The 24,422-nt window shown below is 47.3% G+C and overlaps 1 protein-coding gene across 1 annotated transcript in view; it reads right to left on the bottom strand.

Annotated features, from left to right (window-relative positions):
* The window catches only part of Col22a1 (collagen type XXII alpha 1 chain), a 229,501-nt gene that overhangs the window by 20,427 nt on the left and 184,652 nt on the right, over positions 1-24,422 (bottom strand). The window contains exons 47-54 of the mRNA XM_046449181.2: positions 21,125-21,178; positions 19,912-19,965; positions 16,840-16,893; positions 12,691-12,744; positions 8,376-8,429; positions 4,050-4,103; positions 1,609-1,653; positions 725-778 (exon numbers count right to left, since the gene is read on the bottom strand). Coding sequence (XP_046305137.1) covers positions 725-778; positions 1,609-1,653; positions 4,050-4,103; positions 8,376-8,429; positions 12,691-12,744; positions 16,840-16,893; positions 19,912-19,965; positions 21,125-21,178 — 423 coding nt within the window. The remainder of the gene's footprint in view (positions 1-724; positions 779-1,608; positions 1,654-4,049; positions 4,104-8,375; positions 8,430-12,690; positions 12,745-16,839; positions 16,894-19,911; positions 19,966-21,124; positions 21,179-24,422) is intronic.

Here is a 24,422-nt window from a genome sequence, read left to right as displayed (position 1 = left end):
GACAGGAGGCCACTTTGGACCTCAGGACCAAGTACCCAGACTTCTGACCAGGCACCCAGTGCCAGGAGGCCAAGCTGTGATCCCACTTGCCAGATGGCCCTGCAGGATACCCTGTGCCATGGATGACCAGTCACTGGGGGTGGAGTGGGGATGTTGAACTGACAGATGTGGCTCTAGCTGGCTCTACCTGCCTCGGGCACACCATGTGACCATGTCCTTAACCTCTCCTTGCCTCTGACACATATGACCAGGTCCTTAACCTCCCTGGATCTCAGGTCTGTTCTTCTGTGCAACTCAGATAAAACCCCTCCTGCCCTGCCCAGTTGCATGACCAAGCCAAGGCAGGAGCCATCTGAGCCGTGTAGAGCAGGACAGCAGGAGGAGTAGAGGTGGAGAGGGGCGCATGTTCACGTTGAGCATGGGAAGCAGAGGCACTGGAGGAATGATCCAGAGCACCCTCAGGTGCCCCTCCAGTGCATGCAAGGCTGGGTCCGCGGAGCCCATGTTGGTCCCAACAGACACAAGATGATTAATCCAGAAAAGCCTCCCATCCATGGTAAGGCATGTGCACTGTCAGGAGCTATAGCCCCACTCTCCGTCATGCCAGCCAAATATGTGCCATCACTGTGTCTTCACAGTGCTGTCACCACCCACTGTGAATCGAGCATCCTTTCCTTGTCCCCCATGCCCATACCCCGCCAGGCCCCATAGCACCCCCACTCACATCTTTCCCTGGTGATCCTTCCTGGCCAGGGGGCCCTGTGGCACCAGGCTCTCCCTAGAAATGAAAATCCACTGTTAGACATGGAGTCACTTCAGCTTCAGGTTGCCTCAAGCACAGGCCACCTGTGGACCTGGGTCAGACGCAGAGATGCAGGTGGCTGCCGATCTCGATCTCGAAGGTCCCAGCAGAGCAGGGTGCCTCTGCATAAAGAGCCCTGGCCCTGAGCTGGTATCCATGTGTACCCAAGGCCATTGGCAAGTGCCTAGGGCCATCTGTATCTCCCCAGGCCTCAGGCAGGAAAGAACAGCTTGAGTCAGACAATGCCCTTCCACTCCTCCTCCTTATCTGTGGATCAATTGGCTTTCCTACCCATGGCTCTCTTCTAGTTTTCTATAATGTGCAGGGGACCTAACCATTGATCCCAGAGGCCACTTCTATTTGGGGCATTGGAAGAGAGAGAAAGATCTGAAGGATAAGAAAACAGACTCTGGAGTCTTCCCGTCTAGGACAAAGCTGATGTGTTTCACATACAAGATCTGGACCCTGAGAAAACCACCCAGACCCCTGGGCCTCAGTTTCCCTCTCTGAAAATCAAGCCCATTATCAGAACCTGCTTCACAGGGCTCAGGAGTGCTGTGCACAGCCCAGATAATGGAAACCAACCTGAGCCCAGGCTGCTTGGACTAACTGGCTTTTGTCACAGTCAGGCCCCCAGAAGAACCATCTAGAAGAATCAAACCAAAAAGGGGATGACACTGCCAACCGTGCCCGCTATTCTTTCTGGGACACCATGGAAATGCCCTGCCTTGGGCCCAAGAGTCCTCTCTAGGAAGTGTCAGCTCTGAGTCACCCAGGAAAACCTCCCAGGAGAGACGTCCACTCACCCGGGGACCAGGTGCTCCAGAATCACCTGTGTGTCCCTTGAAGCCCTGGAAGAAAGAAAATGCAGTTATTCCACCTGTGAGCAGACTTGTGGGGTGGGAGGGCGGCACCCAGTATGGGGTCCAGGTGTGTGGAGCCCTGCTCTGTGCCAGGCCCAGATGGAAAGAAGGGAACAGGAGCAAGGCAGGAAAGGGGGGGGGGGCAATGGGGGGTTGGGGAGCAGGAAGGGCCTCGTGGGTCCCACCAGCACTGTGCCATGCGGGTCTCGGGCACGCCCATCTCCAGGTCATGGGGTCCTGCAGAAGGGGATTTCCTTTCCTATTTCATAGATAAAGAAACTTGAGGCTCAGGCCTGCCTTTCCCTCAGATTCACACGCAGGCCTGCCTGCCTGCAGAGCACACCTCTGTATTTGCACACTCAACCCAGGAGGGGGTCTGGGGCCAGAGTGCCCTTTTCAAGACCAAGAGAGTTGTCACCTGGCTGCTCTATCAGGCTTACCTCCTGATTCCATCTCCTAATCTCAAAAACAAGGGAAGACCCGACCAGGGAAGTCAGAACCCTGGGGAAGGCCACCTGAAGGGAACTCCAACTCGAGAGGCCTCCTTGAAGTCACTGTGATCACAGAGTGGCTGATGAGAAGGTGTGACCTTGTTCCACTCTAGGATGAGGCTCTGGATCTGTGGGAAGTGTCAGGGCAGCAGGGAAGGGAGTGGGCAGTGGCAACCCAGGGCCCCGGCAGGGGCAGTGGAAAGGGGTCAGGAGGTGTGCCAATCCTGAGTTTTTCTTCTCTCCCCTGTGAGCCTCAAGCTTATAACAGGGGAGACTGGTCCTGTCCTGCCAGGTTGTGGTGGGGATTCACAAAGGGGACACAGGACTGAAGCCTGGTGAGCAGTCAGGACCTGGGAGTGACTGGGAAGGACTTGGAGGAGGAACGAGGGAGAAGAGGAGGAGGAGGAAGGTGTCTCAGATCTGGATCCAGATTCAACCACTATAATCACCTCAGAAAGGACACTTAACACCTTGCAGTCCTGATATCATCTTGATCAAACCAGGTAATGAAAACCCAGCCAGGGGCATTGTCCACCGGAGGATGCCCTATGCCCCGCCACCTGATGTGCTTGGGCTGACTGAGGAACCCGGTCTTGGCTGAACCATGGCTCCCACCTTTGAGCAATGGGATCTTGGGGGCTTTGCTTCTCTCCAGTGGGACTCTGTTCTGACACCTGTTAAATGAGGCAAGAACCTATTCTACAGGGTCACCAGGAGGACTGAATAAGACATGAAGAATGTTCAAAAGGGCAGGGAACAACCTGTGTCCCTGCATGTTCCTCAATAACACTGAGTCTCAACGCCAGCCACAGAGGCAGGGGCTCTGCCATGCTCTCCTCCCAGGTGCCCAGCAGCCACAAGAGCCAGGGCTTCCGTCAACACCCCACCTGCATTCCATCCTCACAACTCCCAGTGCAGAATAGGTCCTGTCCCCCTCCTTTGAAACCTGACCATCATTCATGAGAATTGCCCTTGACTTTGAGGGGTTGTACAGTGCTCCATGGTAAGCATTCATTTATTAAATTTAAAAAATGCCTTTAGAAAGGATTTAATGGGGTCATCAATTTAAAGTATGTTTGGAAAAAAAATCAATCGCTAATTCTGTGTTTTAATCCCCAGGGTAACAGTGTCCTCACTCTCAGGTTCCTCCTGGTGCAGGCAGGAGATTTTGGAAAAAGGAAAATTGATTTTTGTGTTTTAGTTCCTCCTTATTGAATACTGGCCAGATGATTTATTGATTTTTTTAAATAAAAGCAACATTAAGGAAACAAATAGCATTCTGATATGCCACTTCTTATCAGATAACTGTCTTAGAATTTTTATTAAACAAAAGACACAAGTTCAGTTTTTGTATTTTTATATGTGTAATAACTAGATATAGATTAAAATGTACAGATGTAGTGATTTTGCATAAAGAAGATTGGAGAAACTACACTGGAATATTAGCAGTGCTTTACTTCTGTTTTACAGGATTAGCAGTATCTCTTTTCTTCTCTATGCCATTCTTTTTCTTACTAATAATTATCAGTATGATTGTTATGCAATTAGAATGGGTTTCTTTCATAACTGGAAAAAAAACCCATAGGTATGGAAAGTATTCAAAATACAAATTCAGATTCGTTTGTAGGTTCTATCATCCAGAGAAAAGCCCAAGATATTATAATAATAAAGAGGATAAGAAAAGAGAAAACTTGGAACAGCAACCCGCCAGTGATGAGTGAGACTTTGAAAATCAACCTCACGGCTATGGTATGGAGAAAGCAGAATTGATCACACAGGATCACTGCTGCCCTGGAGGAGAGGGGCTGCAGATCCCCATGCCACGCAGCCCCCTCCAGCCGGGTGCATCAGCATGTGAGTGGCTGATAGGTTCGCTCTGCTAGGGACACTTACAGGTGGGCCTCGGGGACCCTCTGCTCCTGGTAGACCTGGCTCTCCCGCTTTTCCCTGGAGGGAAGAAGGAAAGAAGAGAATGAGGATGAGGTTTCTCAGGACTTCCCCTCTCAGCTTCTGCCCTTGCTGTCACTGAATTTCCAGTCCTCAGCCCTGGTGTCCTGGGCCATCTTCACCCACACCAGTGTCCACTGGAATCCAGGTCTGGAAAGTTTCTGGCTGCCCTGGGCTGCTGCTGTTTATACAGATTTCATCTCCAGATTAAATTAAAGGGACAGACCCTTTCACTGTCCAAAGTGCTCTGGTCTGACAAGAAATCGCATGGCCGTCTTGGTTATAAGGGACCTTATTCACAAAGGCACTCAAGGCAGCTACTAATCACTCTACTTGTCCAATGGCAGCACTGAGGATCAAAGCAGTGATATTTTTACTGAGCTTCTAAAGGGCAAAGCCAGGCAGAATCCCAGCTTCATGCCACACCCAGGCGGATGCTCTTCTCCCGCCAGCAGCAGCACCCACTCACAGGGAAGCCTGGGATCTCCATGCCATCTCCCACACATCTTCTCCAATTCAAAGGAGCTATGAGACAAGTCTTGCTATTTAAAGTTCTTTACTTCCCATAGCTTGGCATTGCCCTGGACAGAACAAGTCACCAAAAAACAAACAAACAAATAAGTAAAACAAAACAAAACGGATGAGGGCCCTGGGGAGGCTCAGGTCCAGATAAAGTGGCAGAGGTGGTTTGGAAAGAGAAAGTTAAAGGGCAAGTTTGGTTGATGGCCCACCAGGAAGCATGTTGAGAGCCACAGCCCAAGGGGCCCCAGCAAACTTCCAGCTGCCAGCAAACTTCCAGCTGCCAGCTGATGATTGGCTCACAGCGGCCCCAGCAAACTTCTAGCTGCCAACTGATTGGCTCCTCTGCAGTGATGCTCATTGGGTTGTTTCCCCGCCCTTTCAGACCACGGAGCTGCTCATTGGGGGACTTTTTTGGCTCCGCCCAAGCGACCCAGCCAATCGGCCTCAAGAGCAGGAGGAGTGGGGGAGGTTGAGAGGCTTGTGGGAAGCTGGTGGTGGCAGTTGGGCTCTGAGGGTTTTTCCTGAAGAGCTGTGTGGTTTGGTGTGTGGTTCTAAAAATAAAGTTCGTTTCTTTTGACAAGTGGCTCCTGAATTGTGCCCAGCCAGACTGCGGCAGCAGCACTTGGGTCTTCCATTTGGGGGCATCCCCAAATGCTCTGAGCATCTTATTTCACAGGTTGTGAGCCCCAAGCCTAACACGGGGCACTCTGTGGGGGAGATGAGAGGTAAAGCAACATCCTTGGGGTTAGAAGAAAAACTGCAGGGAGAAGGCTGGAGCTCAAAGCTCTGATGTCCAGGTTTATCTGCTGGTGCCTTCTGTCCTGGACCTTCCAAACCTAACTGTGTGTCCTTTCTCTTCCTGGATCTATTTTGCAGTTGTAAATTCAGGACAATCATCCCTCATAGGTGTTTTGTGATTGAGCGTACACAGGCCTAGCCTGCCCTGCACCATAGTCAAGTATGATGACCCAAGTTACCAGCAGAAAAATGATGACCAGCCAGGCCAACTGGCACTGAGGGTCATCCACATGCCAGGCATAACTAGGGTGCTTTATACCATGACGTCAATGGATCCTCACTGCAGCCCAATGAGGGGCACACTCTTGTTATCCCTCAGGAAAAACATGAGGGCACAGAGAGGTTACGTCATGTGCTCAAGGACACATAGGGGGTTCTAATTGAGACATCTTGTCACCAGGGACTCTGCACTTAATCATATACTATACTCAATGCTCAACTGCGTCTTAATTTAAAAATTAAGCAAAAGGCAATTCAAAAAGTTGTCTATCCATCCAACCATCCATCCATCCTTATTGTCTCTTTGCCTATCTGTGTCCCCCACATAAGAACTGAAAGGAACAGGCCAAGGTGAAGAGGGCCATCTATGACCAGCGGTAAGTGCTCTCACCTCCCAGCCATGTGCTTGGATTCACCCAGGAGGGTCCCTTCCCACTGTCACAGCTCCTACACCTAAAGGGTGTCTGCAGAAAGAGCTCCTTCTGCTGCCCCCAGGGCTGCTTGACTTCAGGGTGTGGAAAGGCCAAGTGCACAGCAGCCAACATCTCCAGGAGCAGCCACAACTGGCTGGCACGGGATGGATAAATATTCCAGCCACCACCTCCTGCCTCAGGGGTAGTGAGAGAAGGGCATTCCAGGAGCAATCCCTCTCCCTGCTCCTTTCTCTGGGTCCTCCTGGGACCCCTCCCAAGCATTCTGCCTGCACCATGTCTGTCTTGATATCTCAGGGTCCCCAGATTCTACCCATCCTGTGCCAAACTCCTCCCAAACAGCTCAGAGTAAGGACACAAATGGATTCCCAGAATGGATCCACGAGAGAACTCTGGAATGGGCACCTCAGGGGTCCCTGAGCCAGGGCACTGAGTCCCTCCTGGTCCAGGAGAACCATCCCTGTCTCCTGCATGAGCTATTGGTCACAAGGACAAGCTGGTGCACCCCCATGTGCACCACCCCCAGGGACTGTCCTGTCCCCCACAGGCACTGGGCTGGGTGGCATGACTCTGAAAGAGCTTTCCATTTTGCTGCGGAAAGCTCTTTCTTTTCCTCTCAGTGGTGAATTCTGGCTTCAGCATCTGGCAAACTATGAAATGACAAAGGAGGTACTTCCGGCAAGTTGCGTAAGATCGGAATGAGTCATAATAGTTTACGACAAAGCAAATTAAATGGAGCATGCAGCTTGCTGTAGAGACTTTTATGTAATTCACATCAGACTCTAAAGAATCCACAGCTCTCTCCTCACCACGACTTAAAGCAGGGTAGTTGAAAAAGTAACTCACAAAAATAATTATCAAAGAAGCACGGTTTTGCCACCTCATCGGATCCTCTAGCAACTCTGGAAAGTTGGTATAATATCCTCATTCTATGTGAAAAGATTCTGAAGCCCAGAGATGCTGTCTGACCTGCTCTGGGTCACACAGACTGTAGGAGCAAAGCGGCACCCTAAGTTACCTGGTTAGTACTGTAGTTGCTGTAATTTTGGCATAAAAGATTTTAATTTAATTGCTATATTTTAAATGTAATTTTATAAGTAAATAATGCATGCTCGTGTTTTGAAAAATTAAAATGATAATAATAAAGTAAAACACCACAGAGCAGAGAATTGCCTTCCCACCCCATAGCCTGTGCTTAGAATCATCCTTCCATGGATGAATCTACTTTTGTTGGTTTCCTATGGGGTCTCACAGAGTTCCTTTATATAAAAACTAGAAAAATATACACATACTTGGTTTTATATGCACAGCAGGACAGACCACCCCCTGCCCTATGCCTCTGCCCTTTCCTATAACTTGCAGCAGCCCTACATCACCCAGAGAAAGCCTGTGTCCCTTCTAGTAGCTGCCTGGTGTCCCGGGGTAAACACCATCATTCAGCTAGGCCCCTGGGGTGGGTGTTTGGAGACCCTGCTGACTTCAACCTGAATCCTCCCGTCCAGGTGTGGGATCTGTCTGTCTTGCTTGTTTGTGGTACTGGGGTCTAACCCAGGGCCAGGGGCTCATACACACTGAGCCAATGCTCTCTCACTGAGCCGCACCCCAGCCCAGTCATGAAGACCAAAGTGCTGGCGGCATCCAATCAGGCCTCATCATCACAGAGCCGGGACCTCCAGGCCGGAGAGGCCACCCAGCTCAGGGAGGCTGACTTTGAGGTCTTAGATAAGGGCCTTTAGAAACCCCTGCACACTCCCCCCAGCCAACAGCTAGGCAGGCCACAGAGATGTCCTACTGAACACTCTGTCCATCTCTTCAGATGTCCCTGAACGAATTAAAAAAAAAATCAACAAAAACTAGAGCAGAAAAAGGGAGCAGGGACAAGGCCCAACACGTGGGGCTGACAGGTACTGCCCAGCAGTTCAGTGGGAGTGAGAGTGTGTGTGGTCTGTACTCCAGGCCAGCTTGCTCGCGCCAGCGTCCCCTCCCACATCAACAGGACCAAGAGCACCAGGCAGTAAAACGCAGAGAGGAGGGAAGGACAGGGCCCCGGACTCAGGCCCCCATGCAGCCGCCAGCCCATCAGACAACTTCAGGCTGGTCATTCCACCTCCCCGAGACTCAGCGTCCTCGGCTGTAACCCAGGGACAACATGCTGACCTTGAAGGGCTGCTGGGAGAAGTAAGTGAAGCAATACATGAGATTTCACGTCCACTGAGCCTGGTTCACAGAAGGCTCGGAGTGGCCACTATCAAGTCCCTGTGCATCTGACATGCAGACTGGTAAGAAGCACGAAGCCCCTTACCGGCTCTCCAGGGGGACCTGGCTTTCCATCTCTGCCCGGTTTGCCTTCTTCACCCTGCAAGAGAAAGTCAAGCTAGTTATCAGGTCAAAGAAGATTAGAGGGCAGGGGACAAACGCTGCTTCCAAGTGTCCTTGTCCCTCGCGTCCAGCAGCTATGTTCATTCCCTGTTGGCAGCTGCTGGGTGTCTCCACGCACAGAACTCATTTCATGTTTTCCTTCCCAACACCAAGATCTGGTGCAGACCTCGGACTCACAGCGCCCAGCATGTGCTGGAAAAGTAACACATGGTGCAAAGGATCGCTCTTCCCAGGTCTGATCTAGTGGAGGCCCCACGGGGCGTTTTCATGGACTCAGACTCAGGGACAACACACCCTCGTCTATTGACCTCCAGAGTGGAATGTGAGATGGGGGAGGTGAGAGCTGAGGAAGAAGAAGAGGACATTAAGTAATAAGCAGGGGATCACAGCTCCCGGGACACACATGGGGATCAGAGAGTGAAGGCGTCGACTTGGGCGTGGACAGGACATGGGCACTTTGCACTACTCTTCACGCAGCCAAGCTAGGACTCCCTCCCCTCTGCCAATCTCATCCCAGAGGGGGCACAATATTCCTCATGCTCCTCCCAGGGATGAGCACCTCCTCGGGGTCTCTGAGGCATGGAAAGCTAATCTGTATGACGGCTATGACGACAGAGGCTGAGGGTCCAACCCTGGGCACCTGGACCTGGTCTGGGAGAGAAAGCAGAGGGGAGGAGGCAGAGGGGAACCGAAGTCACGGGATCTTGGGCAAGTTCTTCAAGCTCCCAGCTCCTCGGTGCCATCTCTCCTGAAGAGAGGCCAGCCTGCCCTGCAGAGGCACCACAAGACTGCAGTCAGGCTTCCTTTCCCACGGATGTGCTGCTTCTGCTACAGGGGCTGCTAATGAAGGCGGACGCTTGAACCTCAGTGGCTTGGCACAAGGGAGCCACTGTGACAGACCACCCGGGCTGCTGGCCGGAAGCTCAGTGAGCACCTGCAGCCCTCTAGGAATGCTGCCCCTGGGCGCTGTGTGAATGCCCAGTCAGCCAACTCACACACCCATCCTCTTTGCAATTAAAAGCCTAACTGCAGAACTATTCCCCCATGCCTGGAGGTCACAGGGAAGGGGGTCAGGAAGAAAACCAGTGAAACAAGACGAAGCCTACCAAGGAGAGCAGCACACTCAGGCTGGGGAAAGGGGAGAACTGGGCGATTCTGGGGCAGCACTGAACTCCTGAAGCAGCAACTCAAGAAAATGCTCAGGAGGACCAAATGTGGCCTGCAGGACCATCTCAGAGATAAGCATGCCTTTCTGGGACAGAAGAGCTGCCCCTCGCTAACCGTGTGTTCCTGAGCATTCTGGGTCTTCTTGGAGCCTTGGTCTTCCACCTTTACTGAGCAGGGATACCCCCCACACACACACTGCATGGCGAGGACTTCACACTGGGACATGTGTGAAGGGTGTTTCTTGCGCTGTGCTTGGCTCAGAGCTGGTTCCCAACAAATAGGGAGAGGTGCTATCTCACTTTCCAGGATGCTAATGTCAGTGTTCTGATGTCAGCAGCTTCACAGGGCCCCCTGTCCCTGTCAGCACCCTGCAGAAGTGGAAGGAATTAGCCACTCCCTAATCGCACTCCTAAGGGACAGACACCCCTGTCTGTATCTAGACTGAGTCTTTTGCCTGGCATTTTTTTCCTGAAAAAAATTTGAGGTGCTGGGGTCTAAGCCGGGTCTAACCCACCTCCATAACTGAAGTCACCTCTCCATGAAGCCTGGGGCGTCACCTCATTGTCTGACTTAGGTGTCCACCTCCTGGGCTCCCACAGCCCCGGTGTGACCCTCTGTAAGACAAGCATCATGCTTTCTTGTTTGGCTTCTCCATAAAACCACGGGTTCCTAGAGGGCTGGGACCTTGAATGCTGTGTGGGTGAGCAGTGCTGCTGTTCACGTATCACCACTCATCTTGTCCTTCATTCAATCCAGATCTAGGAAGCACCTGCTTGGCACAGTTATGGGGAGGTGGGGAGAAGGCCGACGGAAGTCAATGACATCCACGGTTGGTTCATACTGTAACTGCTGGGAGGGGTACAGCAGTGGCCCTGCGGTCTGGCTCAAGTCCCTTCCTAACCCAGCTGGGGAGTGTCAAGAGCACATATCAGGAGCCAGTGATGTTTAGTGGAGGCCTTGAGGAAAGCTTGCGCATGGGGTCTTGGTGAGACGGAGGGACTTTCACGTATGGGAAGTCCTGAGCACGGAGCCGGCACAGGAGCAGGCCGCACGTGAAGCCAGCCTGGTCCTCATTATATAGGCAGGAGGCAGGGAAGAGCTACCCAGGAAGGAACGGCCTCCTGGAGGATGGCCAAGTGGTGGAGGGTGACTGAGGGGAGTGGGGTGAGAAAGAGACGGAGAAGAATCAGGGTCAGTTCATGAGAGGCCAGGGAGGCCACGGGCCCATCTTGGCTTCACAGTGGCAACAGTCAACAGAAAGAGAGATGGCATCATCGGATTTGCCTCTGAAGGAAAGAAGGAAGCGAGGGAGGGAGGGAGAAGAGTAAGAGAGGGGCAGATATGTTTATATCACCACAAATAGTGAATGGCACAAAGGGGTGTGTGTGCGTGTGTGTGTGTGTGTGCACGTGTGCTGTTGATGATGAACATAAAACAATCACATCTAAGGTGGCTTCCTTCCCCAGCACCCCAGAACTTTAATGATGAGGGATCAACACAAACCGCTAACAGAGATGTTCTCCACTTAACTTTGCCGTCACTAGAATTAAATCAGTAAGTGTGTCTCAGCTGCTATAACATAGTAGGACCACAGTTTATTCTGTCAGAGACAACACGTGCCAGCATATCACTTAGGACCTGTGTGACTGGACAATGACGCTCAGGAGCTTATTACCAGATCTCCTAGGAGGAAGGGCCCCAGAAAGCAACTCATCACCCACATGCTTCCTTAATTAATATTTGCCATGTCCTCAACTCTGGGTGGAGAACCAAGACTGAATGAGAGCTGAAGAGGGCCCAGCTCTCACAGAAGCTAGGACACAATGCCATAATGAACAGCTACTCTTCTCTGTGATGTCCCCAGAGCTAGCCCACAGAGAGTTCCTGACCAGTGTGTCAGATCAATGATTTGATTGGATCAGCAAGTCACTCATCACCCCTTTCCACCAATAGCAAGTGACCCCTAGTTGGAACAGGCATCCAGAAGGAAAGAGAGGGTCTGCCCTAGTCTTGGGGCAAATAAAGAAGCCATGCCAGGACCAAGTCAGGAGGGATCAGGCTTCGGCAGGGGCTGGGGAGTAGCACTTGACTAGCCTGCCTGAAGCCTGGGTTTGATGCTGAGCCCCGCAAAATAAACAAAAGAAACAAACATACAAATAAAAATAAAATAAAAGCCAGCAACAGGGCTTTCCAGAAATGCACATTCAAAGGCTCTGTGACCTGGGGGATGGGTCCAGTGTGGCAGGAAAGATCACAGTCTGTTCTAGGGACAAGATTATGGGTGGAGGGCAGTTGGGGACTGTGGTCAGCTGGTGCCCCTGCACATACAGGCTAGACCCTGAGGCACTCAAAAAACCCAGGTGACAAAGGCAACATGTGGCCTTTCCAGGCAGACCTTATAACAAATATGTTGCCAATCTGGACTTTAATGAAAAGCATGTTAAATTGAGATATTTGGAACAATGTTCAGGGAAAGTAATTTTGCAGTATGTATCAAGACCTGAGCTATTACTGTACTCTGACAAGTAAACTCTACTTTGGGGAATCATTCTAAAGAAATTAGGAAAACACTATGCATGTAAAATTGTCCATTGTAGCTTTAAAAATAATTGCAAGATTTATGAAGCAACAGAGGAATAATCAGATATATTTCAGTGCATTAACTGGATATATTCTATGTGAATTTTATGAACACTTAATAGTAGCATGGAAAATAAAAAATGTTTATATTGTCACAAGTAGCTAATTACCAAAAATAGCTGTGTGTGTTGAGTGCATATGTGTCCATTGTTGATGAATGATTCAATCAGAGAGAGAGAGGAGAGATAGAAAAACACTATATAAATAAATAAGAAACAAGCAATTAAACAATAAAGAAGAACAAGACTAAGAATAATGTCAAAGTTTAGTTTGCTTTGGCCAACAAGCAAGTTAATCATTTTTCTTTCTTTTAAAGATCTGTAACACCTGAAATTCCACTAGTGATCAAGCCGTATTTCAACAATAGAAGAATACATTTTGGCTTGCTTGTTTTTGGAAAGCGAAACTAAAGTTTGTTAAATGCCACTTACCGGGACTCCAGGTATTCCAGATGGGCCTTGGGGGCCAGGGGGACCTTCTTTCCCCTGAAAGATCCAAGACATAAGACACCATGAAATCATCATTTGGCTTTTTGGAAATAAAGTCCTCACACAGGACTGCCAGGTGCTGGAAGTCCCCAGGTGGGCTGGGCTGCACCAGCCTCCTCACCGCCCAGGCTCGCTCCCCAGGGCAGCAGCATCTTCACCACCAGTGGCCTGGACACCAGATCTGTTCCAGCCATACTAAAGAGACTCAGGAAATTAGTGACTGATGGCCAAAAAAAAAAAAAATGAAGAAAAAGAAAAAAAAAGGCTATTGGAAAGAAAATAATGGGCCTTTGGAGTCCACAAGACCTGGGTCCAGATCCTGACATTTGTCCCCTAATTTCTTGAGACATAATTCCCACCTATACACACAGACAGGGCAACTCTGTACCTATAGGACCCAGTGCAAGGAAAAACTGAGCTAGGGGAAACTGTGGCTGATGGCTTCATTATTTTAATTGTCTTTGAGAGACACCTAAACCTTTGATCAGAAGTGGCTAGAGAGTATTTTTTTTCCTATGAAAAGACATGTGGGGTTTCTAAAGTCTATTTTAACAAATTGCATTAATTAACACTTCATTTCCCATCTTATGCATCAAAGACATGATCTTCCATCAGGGCTTCTACATCAACTTAAAGAATTCAGAGCCACTTTTCATGATGCACATTTTTATATCACCACATCTCTGTATTGAGATGCAGATTCCTGGCGACTTTATAATCTCTTACCAATGTTTTGTGAGACAGACACTGATGTCAAGTTTTGCATTCTAATGGCATAAAATGAGGTATTCTAAAGGGTTGTTATTTAATCCTCTTAAAACAAAGGCAAAAACAAACTAAAGTTTATATTTCAGATTTATACAGATTTTAAATAGCAGCATATAAAAATGTTCCCATTAGGAGACCGAAACACATTTATTTTATTAAGTACTTTTCAAACTTAATATAACTCAATAATTGAGTTTTATCCATACCTGAAGACAATAAAAGACATTAGTAATGCATGATTAAGACACTGAGACGCTAGCTTGGGATTCTTTAATAGGGCCTTAGGCACTCATGAGAAAAGAATAATGCTTTAGGCTTACTATTTATTTGCCAACACCTTTTCTCAGAAGGATTTGTGTTCTGCATCCATGTTAAGAAGTTATTCCTTATGTTTTAGAAAGTAGAAAGCACTGGTTATGTTTGTGTCATCAAGCAGAACCTACGACTCATAATGTGACGTTGCAGGAGAGTTGGGACATCTAGCCATATTGCCACTTAGACTAAAACAAAACAGTCAACACAATGCAACTCAAATTCACCTCCCCCATGCCACAACTCTACACACACAAAAGAAATGAAGTGGAAGGTTTCTGTCAATATGGGACAAAAGTTCAATCATCATTAGGGGATTTTAGATATGGAAACAGACTTCTCTGGATTACTTCCTGGAAGGCTGTGGTTTCAAAGACCCTAGAACGAAAACAGCAGTGATACAATTCAGGGGTAGGCCCACCTCAAACCTCTGCCTGGTTTTGTAAGCAAAGTTTTCTTAGTACACAGTCACCCCCTTCAACTGACCAGTTGTTTGGTCCTTTTCGGCCTTACCACAGCTGAGCTGAATAGTTAAAACAGAGACCATATGATCCATGAAATCCAAAAATGTTTGCTATTTGTTATGGGAAAGTTTTCCAAGCCCTGAACCACACCACCCCACATCTCAGTTGAGGAAGGCACGGTCATGTAGTAGCATGTTCCAGATCTAGGAGAGGACTGAGCTTCCTGCTTCTGTGCCCAGTGATCCTGTCCAGGCTTCTCCCTTGGCAGAGAGACCAGAAGGCAAGGCACAGGGAACACAGGAGACATGCTTTCCATCACCCAACCATCCCACAGGAAGCCCAGGGGCACCCACCTTCCGAATTCCGTGCCTTGCTGGCAACACTGTGTTCTCCCTGCTCCTCCTGCTCCCACCAGAGGAGCCTAAGACTCCCAAAGATCCAGAGTGCTTGTTACTGGAAATCTGCTCACACTAGTTATTTGCTATGGAAATTGATCTACTTAATTATTAATTAAGCATCTCAAAGAAATTTAAGAAAAAGGGAAAAGAATCATACTTTATGCAAATTAAGTTTGGATTTTGAAAATATTTGATGAGTCGCTGACTTTATAAACAAATAGCATTAAGGTAAGAAGCTCAAAGGATTATTTTAGAATCCCAACACTCTAGGGCTCTGCATTCATACAGTCTCACAGATGCTACTATGGACTCAACAACTTTTTTTAAAAAAAAGCATCAAATAGTAATGGATGTTCTATTTATAAGAATAATTATAAGGGATCCAATTCAGGGGGCTCAAACTCACAGTACTGGAGTTTATTCAACATCAAAAAGATTAACAAATGCACATATTGCTAATTCAAAAAGCAGTGGAAATGTTTATTTTTACATGGACATTTTTATTATTGTTACCCATCTAATGTTTTTGATTTTTTATCTATCAATATGTGGGGCTGGGGTTGTGGCTCAGCAATAGAGCGCTTGGGTAGTACGTGCAAGGACCTGGGTTCAAGCCTCAGCACCACATAAAAATAAATAAATAAATAAAAGTATTGTGTCCAAGTACAACTAAAAAGTATTTTTTTTTAATGAAAAGATATCACTATGCATTGTTCAGGCTAAGACAACTTCCACTCTGTCTTGGTTTGTGGTTTTTGGTAAAGTACCAGGACCATGGACAGCTTCAGGTACAGGCATACCTTGCCCAGGAGTCCCAGGAGAGAATGAAAGTCTTGTTTAATACAGTGAATTCCTAGGAAGGTAATGATTTCACTTCTGGGATTCATAGCTTATATTCCCTTTAGGAAAACAGTTGACTAGTTTTCATTGGGTAAATATTTTACAGTCTGAGGATCAATGAAATGCTGCCTGCAGCATTTAATTCATCCTAGGACTTGTAGATGGGCTGCTTCAAAAGGATTACCACAGGATGATCCTAAGAAGGACCACGTGGCTGTCAATATTCAGTCTCAACATTCTGCGGCGATTCAGTGTAGACTGCAGAAAGAATACTGAACTGTGACTTTTCAGGTTGACTTATGTCCCAATTTGGACATTGATTTCCTTGATGACTTTGGACAAGAGACTTAATTAACCCCATTGGGCTTTGATGTCCTGAGTTGAGAGGGATGAAGTTGTTCTAAGACGCCTGAGGTGCCCTTTGAACAAGATTCCAAATTCCAGGGCAGGGTTGACCTCCTCTCCTGCTAGTCCTGGATTATGTTGCTGAAATTCCTATAGACCAGGGTTTGTGTCTGGCTGGTACATATCCTCACTATGTGATCCTGAACTGATCATCTTACTTCCCCAATCCCCACTTTTCTGATTTATAAGATGGATACAATGATTCAGGACTTTTCTAAGTTATTGGGCGATAGTGGAGGGGCAGCAGTGAAATGACATGAAGGATATTACTGTTCTACATATTCCTTTGGACATCATGCATGTATTGCTACCAGCAAAATGCCTGCAGAACCATGGTTTACCCTTGCTTCTTGGCACTGAAGCCAAATGTGATTCTGGCAGCTTTGTGTTGATCAGATAAAAGCACAAAATTCATGTGGCAATGGTACCAGCTGTGATTCTGGGACCTTGAACAGAGACTTCTTTGATGTTTTCACCCCTCTTTGGATCTGATGGGCTAGAAGTGGCTGCCTCATGTCTGAGATGCACTGGAGCACACCACAGCTCTGGGTGGGCTAGCCCAAGCCCCTCCACTCACCACACTTGCTCAGAACAGAAAGTACCTGAGAAATAATAGGGAAACGGGGCCTGAATCTAGGGCCTGTCTGCAGTGGTGGTTGTAATCTGAATTCTGGAATTGCAGGTTGCCAGTTTATTTCACCCCAACACTTATCTTAGTGGCAAAGTCATCAGCCCCCACCAAAAGCAGTCCCTCCTGTGTTTGCAACTGGACTGGTCATAAGTGGAAGCTTAGGAATATCTGGGCCATGGGAGGTTCAGAGAATCAGAAAAGGTTAGCAAATACATAGGTTCTCAAAAGGCCTAAAGATAGCCATAAGGTAGATCCTGTCCCTCAAGGAACTTACCGGTGGCCCTTGAATTCCTGGTGGTCCGGCAGCTCCTGCAATTCCATCTGCTCCCTAGAACAAACAAGGCAGAAGACTAGCTTTTTCACACAAATGGGCAAAGGTCATTGTTCCCTCCTCTACAGACAGGAAGCTATGCACAGCTCTTACACTATATGTCCCCTCCAAGCTGCCTGAACTATCATGTTGCAATGGTGTTTCCCCCTCCATAATGATGATAGCAACCTGCTTTATAGACTGCAGAGAGAACTGGAAAATTAATATACATCAAGAATCAGCACTAGGAGCATCCTAAGGGCTCTCTGTAAAAGGCATTCACTTATTAGAAGAGTCTACTGTCCTTCCAAAGACCTGGCACACTAGTCACCAACTAAATAGTGGGGCATAAATAAGAAAGTTCTCCTAGCATTTTATTGACACCAATCCAGCAGCCTTTATTTAAATGTTTTACATATACTATTGAATGCTTATTTTTTACCAGGTGCCAACCAAGTTTTAGGAGTATAAAATTGACCACAGCATAGTCTTGGACTTCAAGGAAATTGGTATAGCTGTAGAAAAGAAGTGTCCTTTTCCATGCATGGCAAATTACTGCAACAGGATGTAGCTTGATTTGCCCCTATTTCTTCCACCAGGTAAGGACCCAAGCGAATGTTCATGAAATGAAGGGATATTAGTAATGTTTAAAAAATTAGCACAAGTTATGGGTTTAATTATACATTTAGTCCAAAACTAACAGAATAATAAATGTTCTACTTCAAATCTGGATTTTTTTTTCTACATAACTTTAAGCAGAAGTTTTGGGCACCCTAGACTTTGGAAATCTGCTAAGTTGGAATAAAATTCTCTACTGCACATTGGGACCAGGGCAAGGGTTTTAACTAGAAGAAGGATTCTCACTGAGCACAAGAAAATAAAAGCTTGAAGAGTCTTTCCTGCTTGGTGCCTATATCTCTGGGCATCAAAGACAGGGCCTGCCAAATAATATGCACTCAAAAATTGTACAAATGGCCAGGAAGGTGAGTTCTCTGCTCTTGCAGGACAGGCTGATGAGCCTGAAAGGGAAGCTGACCCAGCATCCATTCCCAAAGGCAATCAACAGCACAAGGCATGACACAAAACAGAAGCTCAATTAACATCTGCTGAGTGAATTGAAAGCATTAGTCAGTTGGAGACAGACAAGCCAGCTTCTGATTGTGTGTCTCTGAGTTTTATCACTTAGCAGGAGATTCAAAAGTCAGGAGTCATTTCCTATGGTTGCCAGATTCCAAGTTACTGCAATTTCCAAAGAGGAGAGAGCAGGGATTCCTTTGTAGTGGAAACATGCTATGGACTTCAGATGAAGTAAGGATGGAGCTTTAACCCAATATTCATTTTCTAAATTCCTCAGCTAGTAGGTTGCACAGGAAAGCTACAGTTGTCATGATAGAAAATTGTTCTCCAAGGAAAGGTTTCTTTTAATAAATACATCCCTCTCAAATGTCCCTCTCTGTCATTGCTAATGCCTGTCCCTGGGAACCGTTGTACAGCCACCTTTGCCAGATTTTCATTTTGCTGATTATCACAAAATACTACAAAATTCAATAACATTCAAACACAATACAAGACACTTTATTAAGGGAAATACAAAATCTTGAAAGAACTGTAAAACCCATGAAGTTTAATGATAGCAAACTGACCAATCCCCTAAAGATCCTTCACAAATGTGCAGGAGCAGAGCTGTTAGGATCCAGGTTGAGGAATTCAAAAGGGTCTTAACACAGACACTATAGAAGGGGAATGAGCTGAATATTTGAGATTTGAGGTAGGTTTTCCAAAAAACTGGGAAAGCTTTTATGAGTTTGCTGTAAAAGTTAATCATGAAGAAAAAAAAATAAAAAAAATTTTAAAAGCCATTTCATGCTCTCATAAGACAGTGGAATGAATTGGACATAACATTCCTAGGCTCATATATGAATACACAACCGTGTAACTCCATATATGTTCAACCACAATAATGGGATCAAAATTGAAATGGGTTGCACTTTATGTATGTATCATATGCCAAAATATACCCTTCTGTCATGTATACCTAAAAACATCAAAGAAAAAAAAGATTTCATTGAAAAGACATATAAAACAATGATTTGCTCAAATAAGTAACATATAGTTGCAATTAAAAGACAGTGGGTGTCATTTTAGAAGACAAAGCAAGCTTAATTTTACATATTTCAACTTTATAGTCCTAACCCCAACCTTTTTCTCAAAATCTATTGTGACATACTGTTCCCTATTTAAAGTGGGTTCCCTTTCAGTGCTATTTTAGCCATGACCAAGGGCCCTGCTTGGCAAGGTCTGGGAGACAGAACCTCACGGAGAACCCATGGAGAACCCCAGGGCTCCTGGGCTTGGCAGGGACACTAATTTCCACTGCTTGTCACCATGGCTACCCTTGAGGATACATGAGCTCAAACAGTGGGTTCCACAAAGAAAAAGAATGAGGCTGGTCTTTGGGCAGCCTGGACTGAGGGAAAAGAGAAATGCTAAGGTCATTGGTCAACATCAGGGCCATAGTTCTGCAGGAGCAGAGATATGTCTGCTTAGGAAGCCCAGTAAATGGGACAACACTCATGTTGCATGTTGTAGCCATCAGAATAAGAAGTGCAGAGGATAGCAATGTATGAATTGTTAGAACAGTAACAATAAACAAGAATTTTTAGCTGTTACTATTGTTACAGATTGCAGTCTGTTCAGAAAAATCCGGGCTTGAGTAGGTGCTTTCTGATCCTGGGCCTTTCACCATAGGACCCATTCCTATGAAAAGAAAGCCTTTACTTGAGATCCTAATCTTGAAATACGACTTCATCAGTCCTTGCCCATGTCCCTGATCCCAACCCATTCTGAGTATACTGCCCACCAGGGCCACTCCAGTGCCTCTGTATTCTCCCATTTCAGTTCATCCCTAAGCACTGTTGAGATTTCAGCCCATCCTTTAAAATAAGAGGTAGGTCCAGTGTGGTGCCATCTCCAGTAAGTATGGGCATGTGCTCAGATGTCAAGGCCAAGAGAGAAGGAGGTCTGAGTTGGACTTACTGGTGGCCCAGGATTCCCTGGAGGACCCATGAAGCCTGGAACTCCAGGATGCCCCTAGGAAACACGAGAGTTAATTCATGGAGAACTTAAATAGCTTTTTGCTGTGTTCGGATATACTTTTCAGGCAATAATCCAATGAAGACACAACAAAAAGGATCTCTTTTATACCCATTGCTAGTGTTCCAATAGGTAGTAAAGGTAACTGATAATGTTTACAGAAACAATTATGTCCTGGAAGTGCATTTGCTTTAAAATAATGTGAGGAGACGGTCATGGGGAAGTAGTTAAGGAAACAGTGAAAACAAGAGTGGACATAATATCTGACAGTGGTTGTGGCTGAGGACTGGGTACCTGGGGGTTTATTTTATAATACTCTCTACTGCATAGATATATTGCACTGTTCCATAACACACACACACACACACACACACACACGCACACACGCACGCACACACACAGTTGATGCTCCGCCCTTAAGTGCAGCTCCTATCCTGCACCCGTGACCCTCACAGCAGCACTGCCAGCCTGGTGAGGTCAGGTATGTGTCCCTCACTCCCTGGGCACCTCAGAGCTGGGGACAGTGGTGGCAAGGGGCTGGTTTCCAAGGAGCACTGGCGTGAGAGGCAGAGGACAGTAAAGATGAAGAGTGAGCGGGAAGCCCACTGCAGGGCAGAGGACAGGAGCCCTTCCACCAGCAACAAGGCCACTGCAGGGAGCCCACCTGGAGCACTGGATTGGCACAAGGGGCAGGCAGTGCTCAGATGCCCAGGACAGCATGTTGGTGTCAATGTGGTGCCATCCTGAAACACGTTAGGAGAGGAGGCCAGCAGGCCTGGGTGGGCAGTGGCAGAGCGAAGGGTGTGGGGGGCATTTTCATGTACTTTGAGAGTCCCACCACACATGCTCAGGGAATGGGGGTTGGGGGAGGGAGGAAGGGGCATGGCCCTGTGAGTGCCCACCCCTTCAGGGAGCAGGAAGCAGCCTGAGAAAGGTACAAAACACAACAAGGGGAAAGAAGGCGTGCTCCTCAGGCACGGTGGGAAGAGCAGGTGACAGTGAGCCAGAGAGGCCAGGAGGGAGGTGTCCAAACGCCCTGTAAACCTCCTGCTGCCGGCAAGAGGAGGCGAGGGATGGCATCGGAGCAGCAGGCCAGACGCTGCTGGGGAGGAATCTTTCATCAAGGTGATGCATCATGAAGGAAACGGTCCTCTACCTGATCGCCTTTCTGTCCAGCCTCACCATCGGCACCACGCTCTCCTTGGCTCCCCTTGGAAGGAGAGAGAAAAAAGGAAAGAGAAGTCAATGGGATTGTCATTGGAGCTAATGCAACAGAAAATCCTCCCCACGCCTCCATTCACCCACCCTCCGCTCGTTTCTCAACGATCCCTCACAGGTTTCCCTCGGTGTCAGATGTAGTGGCAGCAGATAAAACAAGGTCTGGCTGAGGGGCGGCTGGAGTCAGTGCTTAACCGGGTTTTGGGTACCATGGGGGGGCATCCAAGAATGGGTCTGGGAAGGTGGCTGGGTCCCACTGGTGAAGGTGCAGGGTGTCAGCTCCTGAATCGGGATTTAGCTGTAGACACTGGATATCTGGAAGGTTTGGGTGCCCTAGGTCTTAGCTATGGTGGGCTAGAGGGTCCAGGCTGGGGAGACGAGAGGCATTCAGGAGGAAACTGGGCACCTTGGGAGTGAGTAGGCAAGAGCGGGACCAACAGCTGGTGGGCTCTGCCGTAGGGTGGAGAAGGGGAGAAGAGAGGGTGGCAGACGGGGACGCTGCTCCCTGGATTCTGGGGAAGGCTTCTCTAGATGCTCTCACTCTTTTCCTTATGAGCTGTGGGACCTTGAGCAGCCACTCAAGTCCTCAGAGTAGTGGACTTTTTTACCAGAAAAAGAAATTAAAGAGGTGACCCCATGAAGGCAAGCAGACCATCCGTGGCAAACACAGAGCTCAGAGCAGGGAGAGCGCACGAATCCCCGTGTGATCACTGTGTTTGCTATTTTGCACCTTAATCTTTACTGGGTGTCACTGAACAAGGTGCCCCGAGTCTGTCTCCTTCTTCTAAATGGGAATAATAACAATGGTATCTTTGTTGTGGGAATTAACTGACCTAAAATCTACAAAGTGCTTGGATTAGTGACAGGCTCAGGGTTGGCACTCCATATCCACTATCTACCATCATGTCTTATCATCGTCACCAGATCATCATCTTCACCACCATTATCATAATCACCCTAACCATCATCATCATTGTCCCCACCACCGTCATTGTCACCATCGCCATCATCACCACCACTATTGTCACTGTCACCATCATCACCACTACCTTAGTCATTGTCACCACTGCCATCATGACTCTCTTCTGATCACCTGTCACTACTCATCATTATTGTCACCACCATCACCATCATGACCCTCCTTTCATTATCATGTCATCAAGACACTCAGAATAAATAAACTATCAAAAATATTTGTATCGACTAACCGTAAAAGTACCATTCAAAGGTTCCAATGTCCTAACTCTCACTCATCCTGGACCTACATGTACTGTGTTAACAAATGTATTTCGGTAAAATGTTATTAAATAGAACATTACAGTTTCTTTAAAATAATGCATTCTGCAGTAAAATAAGTCCTTGGCAGCGAGTCACTCTTGGCTCCAGTTCCATTCCTAGTGCTCCTTGTCTTGGCGTCTTGAGCAGCTCACGCCCCCGCTCAGGTCTGTTAGTTCATCCAGTAAGTGAAGGGTGGTGGGCAGTCTGTGTGGGTCCTCTGGGTCCAGACCCCGCAGTTCTCTCACAGAGACATCAGGCCACAGCAGTTCACTGGTGGAAGACCATCCGAGGACACTCCCTCCCTTCGTCCCCAAGGGTGTTGGGTGGCAGGAGGTGGTTAGGTGAGCTGATGCCTGTGACAGGCTAAATGCCATTGTTTAGAAGAGGATAAAAGGGGTTTGTAGGGGACAGCATTATTCCAACAGTTTTGCATGTGATCATGTCTACTGTTTCTGAATCAATAAAGCGGGTGCACCGTCTGCATGCTGCTTTATAATCAATGAAAAGAGGTGGCATCCAGTAGCACACCGCTTCCCTGACATTTAGGACAATTGCCTCAAAGTAAGCGCTTTCCTTTCAAATTCCAGTCCTTGGTCTGGCTTTCAAGTGGTTTGAACACCCACCTGGGAAAAATGGAAATGTCAGGGGCTCAGGATCCCCACAGTTGTCTTGCCTCCCTGCCCACCGCAGCCAAAGATCAAAGCAAACACAACCACCTCCAAGCCTGACTCATTTCCTTCCAGAGAGGGGACTGACATTTACAGAGCCCCTATGTTGCCAGGCACTCTGCCAGGGCTTTCCATATGAAATCTCATTAAATATATGCCTTTATTTATATCCTGAGCTGATACCAAAAATATTCAATATGTTTATGATCTCTAACTTAGCCAATAAGTCTTCTTTCAACATAGGGGTTATTAACAGAATGTTAGATAAAAAAAAAAAAAAATCGAAGACCAGACAGGTGAAGGCATTCACCTGAGGTCACACAGCTAAAAAAAAGCAAGGTCTGAAATCTGATTCAGACAAGTCTGTCTGATTATCAAATAGCCAAGCTGTCTCTCCCTGATGAGTTACTTTCCTGAAGGTTCCCTAAGCCATGATGCTTGGTCCTACTAGTTTGTTTGTTTGTTTGTTTACTATTATAATATTACAGTTATACATAATATTGGGATTCATTTTGAAATTATGATACCAGCATGGAACATAATTTGCTCCACTTCAGTCCCCAGTACTTCCCCTTTCTCTCTCCTTCTCCCACCCCTATTCCATTTCCTCTACTCTACTGGTCTTTCTTTCATTTATTTATAGTTTTTAAAATTAATGCAATATAAAGATACGTAAGGAGAAATTCACAGGGGGAATATCTGATCAGGCTCACTTCACCTTCCTCCCTTCTCCTGTTCCTTCCCCACCCTTCCCTGACCACTGATCTCCACTGGTTTGGGTTCCATGATGTTAAGAGCACTGGCTTTGTAGTCGGGAAGGTTGACTGAGATGCTGAGCACAGGTCAGGCTCCTAGTTACACACACAGGGTACAACGATCAATAAAAAAGATGAAAGACCCCGTGTGCCTGGAATGTTTACTCCAGGGAGATTGCCAGTTCACGTTCAGGTCTCTCAGAGTGTTTGCTGAGGAGCCCTGGGAAAGTCTTAAGTCCTCCAGTTGAAAATAAGAGAACAGAGACCCCTTTCTTCTGTAGAATTCTTCAGAAAACTTGTCACTGAGACTTCCTTCTCTGCTTCCTTGAGATGTATGTGAATCCTTTTCAAAGATCAATATGTCTTTTGCCTGAAATATGATCCAGGAACTCGGGAATGTCTTTCTGGGGACCTTTTTGGAATATATTCAGCAAGATAACAGTTTCATTTCTCAGTTCTTGGGGGAGGGTTGGAGCCTCAGTTGGGCAGATGCCCGGCTCCACGGCCCAGCAGACCACCTGTCATAAAGAAGGGA

This window comes from Marmota monax, unplaced genomic scaffold (assembly GCF_021218885.2).
Source record: "Marmota monax isolate L192 unplaced genomic scaffold, Marmota_monax_Labrador192_F-V1.1 WCK01_AAM20220418_F8-fsc00073, whole genome shotgun sequence".
Taxonomy (NCBI): Eukaryota; Metazoa; Chordata; class Mammalia; order Rodentia; family Sciuridae; genus Marmota; species Marmota monax.
Note: the sequence above shows the minus strand (reverse complement) of the source record. Positions and strands in the feature narration are given on the sequence as shown.